General features: G+C 40.2%; 1 protein-coding gene and 1 long non-coding RNA gene across 6 annotated transcripts; one reads left to right on the top strand and one right to left on the bottom strand.

Moving 5' to 3' along the window:
- The first annotated feature begins 2,509 nt into the window (after positions 1-2,509).
- Positions 2,510-5,578, top strand: LOC121787400. 5 transcript variants are annotated; one of them, XR_006047492.1, is made up of 4 exons: positions 2,510-2,688; positions 3,065-3,237; positions 3,438-4,449; positions 4,807-5,578. It is a non-coding gene; the product is annotated as an uncharacterized LOC121787400 (long non-coding RNA). The 5 variants fall into 5 exon arrangements; XR_006047488.1 differs by having other exon boundaries at positions 2,512-2,688; positions 3,065-4,449; XR_006047489.1 differs by having other exon boundaries at positions 2,512-2,688; positions 3,062-4,449.
- A 1,797-nt stretch (positions 5,579-7,375) lies between these two features.
- Positions 7,376-7,858, bottom strand: LOC121773054 (protein MAIN-LIKE 1-like). The gene has a single exon (XM_042170008.1). The coding sequence runs from the start codon at positions 7,856-7,858 to the stop codon at positions 7,376-7,378; it is 483 nt and encodes a 160-aa protein (XP_042025942.1).
- Between the last annotated feature and the right edge of the window lie 678 nt (positions 7,859-8,536).

The following is an 8,536-nucleotide window of genomic DNA, read 5'->3' as shown; positions in this document are numbered from 1 at the left end:
ACTTTTGCTAGGTCCCCACTGGCGGTTTGTACATACGATTTTTTTGATTTGGCAATGGATACAAAATCTGAGGCTTCGAATGAAATTGTATCGGTTGCCCCGCAGTCAAAAATCCAGTGAGGGTCTTTTTGGTCGGAAGTGGATGTGGAGGAACAGGCTAAGGCATCAAAAGAGTTCTGGCAGGGTATTGTGGGGTTGTTTTCGAGGTGTTTCAAAGGCTGGGGTGTAATCTGCAAAGTTTTTGCAAAGGAGGGGTCTGTGTGTAATTTTCGTGTTTTGTGGTGGTTAATTCTGAATTGTGGTTTTCTGTGGGGCTGAAATTGAAGTGAATTATTTTGGTGGGGTAGATTACGGAATATAGGAGATTTTAGGGGTGGGTTGTGAGAGGTAATTTCCGGGTGGGGTTTTTCCCGGGATAAGGAAGGGTTTTGGGGCTGGTTTGAGATTTGGGGAAATTGGGTAGATAAATGGCTTATTTCGGAAACCCTAGCCGCTCCCCCTTCGTCGCCTGTGGGAACCCTAGCTCCTTCTCCTCCTCTTTCTCCGCCGGTAACCCCGGCGAAGTCACCATTGGTTGTCGATTTACCTTCGAACCAAGTCCTTGCGACGGACACGGAGCCGATTTTGGGTGGTTTCTCCTCGGTTTTGACCTCGCCACCGCTACTGCTGGTGCTGGTGCCTCCGCTGCCGCCCGTCGGGCCCTCGACGTTGGTGGCGCGGTTATGAGCGACGGCGGCTGATGCCCTGCCGCCTCCTCTGCCTCCTCCGGTTCGTCCTCCATTTCGGGCCTGCCTCGCCCTTTTCATTTCTTCCCACCACTCGGGGAACCCGTGGATGTGGAAACACGTATCTCTGGTGTGTTTTCTTCCTCCACAATGGCTGCATGTTAGTTTACTTTTATCATCCTCCTTGTGGTAGCTAGGGTTCCTCGGTGATTGATATTGTTGTGATGTTTGTGCTCTGTTCCGATCGAATACCGCAAGACCCGCTCCTATTCCAGGCTCCTGTGTATCTGGATTGAGTAGTTTTTCATTGACGGATTCCCTCCTGACCAATCCGTATGCCTTCCTTGCGGTTGGAATGGGATCCATGTTAAGGATTTCCCTCTTGATTTTGCTGTATTTGTGATCATCCAGTGCCCACATAAACTGGTACAATCGGTGTCTTTGAGTGTGTTGATTGTACTTCTCTATGCTCGCCGGAGTATCCATCGGGTTTGGGTCTCTGGTATCGATTGATATCCAGAGATCCTGGAGTTTCTGCCATAGTTGTTCTAGGGTTAAGTCCCCTTGTTTGATACTGTATGCCTGTCTGTGCAGGTCTGATATCTGGAATTGATCGGCGCCGCTTCCATACGTTGTGGCTAGACTATCCCACAAGTCGTAAGCCGTCTCGTATTGGGAAACCTCATTCACGAGGCTGGCGTCGATATTGCTTATGATCCAATTGAAGCAACAATCGTCTCTCTGCTGCCATCGGTTGTAGTCTGGATCTGTCGGAGAGGGAGGGTCTGTAACTCCAGTAATGTGAGATGCCAGACCCTTCCCTCGGATCCCCCGACTCATCAGTTTAGCCCATAACGGATAATTATCTCCGTTGAGCTTCTCGGCTAGACGTACTTCGCCTAGTGATTCGTTTGATGAAGGCTGTGGATTTTGGGTTTTTTGAGACATGCTCAATCTCATAAACTCAGCGAATTGTTCGGCTGAGAGTGTAATTGGTGGGTTATTGGATTCTGACATGGTTCTTTTTTTGGTTGGTGTTTGCAGGTTCAAATGGTCGGGAAAGGTACTTGAGACGGTGATGATATTGCTCTGAGTCTCAAGCCCGAATCGTCCCGCTCTGATACCATCTTATCGATGGTAATCGAGAGAATCGGAATGGCTATGCATATTGAAAGTGCAGAATCTGGAGTGAAGAGTTTGTATTATTTCTTGTGTCTGAATTACATCGATTTCTCTCCCTTTAGTAGGGAAGAGTACACTGTATTTTAGGAAAAGAATCAGCCTATTCTAAGGCAATGTACTACAAATTAAATTCATATCAATTACAAATCTTCCTCCTTCAATTATGCCTTTGCTTTGGTAATTCCTCAAGTTTGGTATGTTTAACTGTTTGACAGTCTCCGCGCACAGCCGGAACGTATATCTGATCTGTAGCCGTTGCCCGACGGGTTGGAACCCGCGCACAGCCGCCCAGATCTTTATCTCCGCCGACCCTCACGGGCGCCGGATTATCTTTATCTCGCTATTGTCCGTTTTATCGGATCGTTAGGGATTAAGTCCTTAACAACTGGTGCTTTCATCGTGATCTCACCCTCCCACCATCTCGAACCGAAGCTACACCGCTGCCTCACGGGCGCCGGATTATCTTTATCTCGCTATTGTCCGTTTTATCGGATCGTTAGGGATTAAGTCCTTAACAAATTCTTAGTCTATATAACAATGTAATCGGTTCTTCCATTAAAAATAAGACGAATATTTCCCCTACGAGTTTTATCATTAGGAATTGTTATAATTATGGCTTGATCCTTGCAGAGGCTTTAATGATGCTATTAACGGATTCAATGATGACGGGTGGTCAATATTAAATTGTGATGGTGCTGACGATGTAGTAGTTGCCATTAATTCAGCCAAGAATCTAACTGCTGCAACTCTTCTCTGTGTAAAAGCATCTATGCTGCTTCAGGTTCCCTTGTTTTTTTATCCCCTGGAATTAGTATGCATCCTGCTTAGCTCTCGTTTCATAATTCAAAGCATTTGCCTAGAGATTTCCTCTTTTTACATTTTATTGGGTTTATTTTGTCCATATACACTTATTCTATATATATTTCCCCATTGTGGAAGTAATCTTAATCTTATTGAGCATCGCTTCATGTATTGCTTAATTTATAAAGATTGGTTTATAAATTGTGGGAACTGATTAGAAAGTTAAAAGCGTAGCAACTAGTAGCCTTTTTATATTGTTAGCTAGATCTGTTAAATATGTTTCTCCAGTGATTGGATGAAGAGCACCACCACCATCCCGTATCATTTTGTACTAACCTGAGATGTCCCTCCAGCAGTGCTGATTTGCTTTTTGAGGGAGCATCGATCAGAGTGGGCGGACTTCAATGTTGATGCCTATGCTGCCATGTCATTGAAGTCACGTACATGCTCATATCCTAAAGTGAGGCCGACGAGATTCACCGGAACCCAAATAATCATGCCTTTGGGTCAAACGATTGAACATGAAGAGGTACATGTCTTCTTTTTTTTTGTAAGTTTTATGCTATCCAGCATCAGATGGCTTCGTTTTAAACATGATTTTGCATAGAAGATCAATTCCCAATTTGTGGATCTGAATCTTGTGAAACATTTCCAAGTAATAAATACACTGTCAAGCATTATTGTATCTACCCGAACTTTGTACTAATTTTCCCTTTTTTTGTTCCCCAGTAATATTTTCATGAAGAATTGTAATGAAAGAGCTTGATGAATATTTTATTTGCTTAGTCATCTGAATATTTTCCCTTTGGGTCAAACGATTGAACATGAAGAGGTACATGTCTTCTTTTTTTTTGTAAGTTTTATGCTATCCAGCATCAGATGGCTTCGTTTTAAACATGATTTTGCATAGAAGATCAATTCCCAATTTGTGGATCTGAATCTTGTGAAACATTTCCAAGTAATAAATACACTGTCAAGCATTATTGTATCTACCCGAACTTTGTACTAATTTTCCCTTTTTTTGTTCCCCAGTAATATTTTCATGAAGAATTGTAATGAAAGAGCTTGATGAATATTTTATTTGCTTAGTCATCTGAATATTTTCCCTTTGGGTCAAACGATTGAACATGAAGAGGTACATGTCTTCTTTTTTTTTGTAAGTTTTATGCTATCCAGCATCAGATGGCTTCGTTTTAAACATGATTTTGCATAGAAGATCAATTCCCAATTTGTGGATCTGAATCTTGTGAAACATTTCCAAGTAATAAATACACTGTCAAGCATTATTGTATCTACCCGAACTTTGTACTAATTTTCCCTTTTTTTGTTCCCCAGTAATATTTTCATGAAGAATTGTAATGAAAGAGCTTGATGAATATTTTATTTGCTTAGTCATCTGAATATGATGTGTATTCACCTCATATTCTCATAATTGTTTTGGTTCTTCGGTATCCCTGATGCTTGAAGTTGTTCGTTTGGAAGGCCACTCGCTTACTCACGAGGATGCTTTTTCATCCAGGGACGTTCATCTTGCTCATATAAATGGATCTCGACTTATCCCCAGAATATGTGATTTGAAAATTTTGAATGCATCTTTATGTCACAGATGTGCAGTGGGGTTGATGAGAATTCTGTGGGAGCCTGCTCGGAGCTTATTTTTGCACCCATTGACGAGCTGTTTCCAGATGATGCACCGCTGCTGCCTTCTGGTTTCCGCATAATCCCACTTGATTCAAAATCAGTTGAGTTTTTCCTGACTTATCTATTCAATTTTTTTACATGTTTTAGAAATTGTCTAGCAATATTGCAGTTGGCAAACTCATGAAGATTTGAACTGTGATTCTGTTGCTCATTATTTTATATTTCACTTGCCATTATAGATTGAGTTATGTGAAAAATATAAAATTTCTGCTTGGGTTCTATTCCTTCAAATATGGTTTAGTCTCTGACTCTGAAGATGAAACATGTTGTAGTTGAGGCACTTAAAAGGAAGAAAACAAACATAAATCTGCATCTTTAGCTATTTTTTCTACCCTTAACAAAACCTATAGTCGAATATTAGCGAATTATGTTTAACTAGAAATATATGTCCGAACAGGGCGACTCACTTGATTTATTGGCCTCACACAAGACATTAGATTTGACATCGAGCCTCGAAGTTGGCCCAACAGCCAGCCATGGTGCAGAAAATGCAGTGTCATCTTACAATGCACGATCAGTGTTGACTATTGCTTTCCAGTTCCAGTTCCAGTTCCAGTTCCAGTTCGAGAGCAATTCACACGACAATGGCTCGTCAGTATGTCCGTAGCGTGATCTCCTCGGTACAGAGGGTTGCCACAGCCATTTCTCCGTCGGGGTTGAGCCCAACAGCTGGGCCAAAGGTGTCTCTGGTCTCTCCTGAAGCTCAAACGCTCACACATTGGATATGCCAGAGCTGTAGGTACTGCTAATATAGAATTCCACACCATCACCACATTAGGTTCGGGAACACCAAAATGGATTGATTACATGGAACGGGAGAAACGAAGAAGAGAAATACTAATACAGTACTTGAACACAAAAATTGTCTGTAATCAAAGGATATTGTTACTTTCATCCCGATGCCACTGACCAAAAATCCAACTGAGGAAGGCCATAGCTGTAGCAGTTTCAAATTCTGTGCAATGATTCCACAGGAGCCCAGATCTTTCCCAATCAGAACAGTAATGCCTGCTGATGCACAGGCTGCAGCAAAAGTTAAATTAGAAGAAAGTGGTTTTAATTTAATAAACACAATTCTGCTTCTTAGTTCATAAACCAACAATGCGTTTTTGTGAAGTGGTGTACTGCAGTAAAATTGAACATGGCACAGAGAGCCAATGTTACGAGAACTGTTGCAGAATAGTGGTGAAAACTATTTTAGCCGGGATCAAAATCAATAGAAGTCGACCATAATTACATAAAGAACTCACAAAGCAACATTAAGTTGTGGCAATACTAACTAACATGCCACTTTTCACTGACAGATTCCATTCTTAAAATATGTAACAATCTCATGCACTTTTAGTTTGGGTACATCATTAGCATATCTCAGTCTGCACACCCTTGAGTTGAGAGAGTCTGGTTTTACAGTGAAAAATGTCAAAATCAGAGTATATGCTAATGGGGTGCTATGATATCGATTGATGATACAAGTGTTTTATCGGACTCTAGCAACCAACATTTCAGTGGGAAGTCATGATCACCACGAGAACTTCATTAGTTCATTAGTAACATAAATTCATAATGCTTCTAATTGACCAAAGTTGGAAAAATGCAATTGGTTGTCAACAAAAAAAGATATATCATAGATGTCAAGTGGCAGAGAGTGAAACTAAACATTAATGTTCACACTTAAAAAATGTTAATAATGCTATGCACCACACTCTGCATTTAGTTTTTCACCGGACAGCCAACATACTTCAAATGTAGCAGCTTCAGAAGTAATTATAAAAATGGACCAATGTGTATGAATATGTTTTCACACACAACAGAAAGTGTAGGCACCTGCCACCAAATTTCCTGCTTACCAGTAAAAGATCAACGGCATATATGTTGTAACACCAACACTAAGACAAAGGTGATTGCTTTTGAACTAGTTTACTCACATTTTGATCTGCGAATATATGGTTTTTTAAGCTTGGAGACAGACTTACCCCATCACCAACAGCAAATAACCTAACCGCTCGAGGATTCTGCAAACGGAAGTTCATAGGCATCGGGAGCCAATTTTGTGCTCTTTCATTCTCTTCCGCATTGATGGGTTTTGGATTTTGCGATCTCTTTTTCGTCTCCGATTTTGAGGTTTCAGACGGTGGTGGCGTAGATGGAAGGAGGAGAGAGAAAGGAGGGGGTAATTCTTTTTTAGTTCTAGGGGGTTTTTTAAATTCCATAAGTGTATTGGGCTTTTTTTTTAATTCCAACTTTGGGAGAGACGCATGACCCTCGTGCGTCGCCCGTTAATGAAACTCATGACCGCGATGCGTTTTAGTGTAATACGCATGAAAGACATGCGTCGTTCAATTTTTTTAGAAGACGCATGAGGGTCATGCGTCTTCCAATAAAACGCATGAAAGACATGCGTCGCTTATTTTTTTTTATTTTTTTAGACGACGTATGACCCTCATGCGTCTTAGAGTAAAACGCATGAGGCTCATGCGTCTCTATTTTAAACAAAACAGACACGAAACAGAGGCAGTAGCTCATTCTGCGCGAGAGAAAGAGAGAAAGGGGCAAGCGATTATCGGCGATTTCCCCTTATATTTCGGTAAGTTTTGTTCAATCTTTCAACATTCCTCCCTTATTTGTTGTTTATTTGCATAATATTAGGGTTTCTAATAAATTTTTCTTAAATTTACTAAATTAGGATTTATAGAAAAAAAATTATCTCTAATTGTTGTTGGTTTGTATATATATTTTTGCAGAAATCATGCAAGTATTTGTGAGTTTATATTGGGGTGGTAGAATAGTTCAACTTCCTCAAGTGGGTATTGGTTATGATCCACCTCGTGCGAGAGCCTCCATCGTATTGAATTCGTGTGTTTCATTATCTGAATTAGTTGCAATGATACGTGCTAAGATATGAATAGATACATATGTAGGTAGGTCATCACCCAAAGGTATCCTCGTTTGATTGATCAGAGCGGTCATCAGCAAACCGCCTTGCTTTGTCTCTGTTTTTGTATCTGGTAGCATCCCAACAAATCTCGGCACTTGCTAGGCCAATCGGTATATCCGACATGATGGTCACGGCCTGTGAAAACGCGACCGTCCGCTCTGAAGCCCCAAATGGCTTGCATATCTTCTAAGGTCACCGTCGTCTCTCCAATCGGTAGATGGAAAGTGTGCGTCTCCGGCCTCCAACGCTCAATCAAAGCCGTGATAAGCTCATTGTCGACCTTCATCGACTTTCCACAATCCATCACGCCTTTGAAACCAAATATGTCAAGCCAATACCTCACATTGTCATGAATATCCACATCCCATGTCTTACTTTCCATCCGTCGAACTTTGAAAAGATGTGTTGTGCCATCTTTCAGTAGTTTATTTGTAATGTATTTTTTCTGAAGATATAGCACTGACGGATCTTCAAGTCCATATAATATCTGTCCGCTAGAACTTGAAGTTTCCATCTAATCTAATAACATATTCACAAAACAAGAATTACAAACTCACATTTAAAATACAAATAACATATAAATTCAAATTCATCATCAAAACAACAAAATATTATAACCCAATTGATTCACTCCTAATCCATTGATATCCAATCGTGCGTCTATATTTTAGAAACTCCAATTCATCACAATTCATGATTTATAAGGCCTAATTTACATATAACTCCTAAATTAGAAATTCACAATTCATTCCACTTCAATGTATATATAACTTGTAAATTATTATCATAATCAAAATAAGTAGTCATTGCAAAAATTACCCAATATAATCAAGCCAATGAAGGTTAAATACAAGATACATTTCAACCCCTACTCTCTTATCCAATAACAACCAAAATCACAACACCAAGCATCTCAAACATATAAAAAACTATACAATAGAATGAATTTCACCAATAAAATCCATTACAATTAACAAAACAACAAAACATCGGTCAAAATTGAACAATTTGTTATAAACCCTCATTTACAAAATTGGGAGAAACCTACACAAAATATGCAATAAACACCGAATAAGGGATAAATGTTGAAAGATTGAAGAAAACTTACCGAAATATATCGGAATATGACGGGTAATCGCCGGAAATCGCATGCCCTTTTTCCTCTTTCTCTCGCGCAGAATGAGCTACTGCC

Source organism: Salvia splendens, chromosome 2 (assembly GCF_004379255.2).
Source record: "Salvia splendens isolate huo1 chromosome 2, SspV2, whole genome shotgun sequence".
NCBI lineage: Eukaryota > Viridiplantae > Streptophyta > Magnoliopsida > Lamiales > Lamiaceae > Salvia > Salvia splendens.
This window is presented reverse-complemented; position numbering and strand designations above follow the sequence as displayed.

What these genes read in the sequence shown, in the direction of transcription:
- LOC121773054 (XM_042170008.1), bottom strand. Translation starts at nt 7,858, where the DNA reads ATGGAAACTTCAAGTTCTAGCGGACAGATATTATATGGACTTGAAGAT.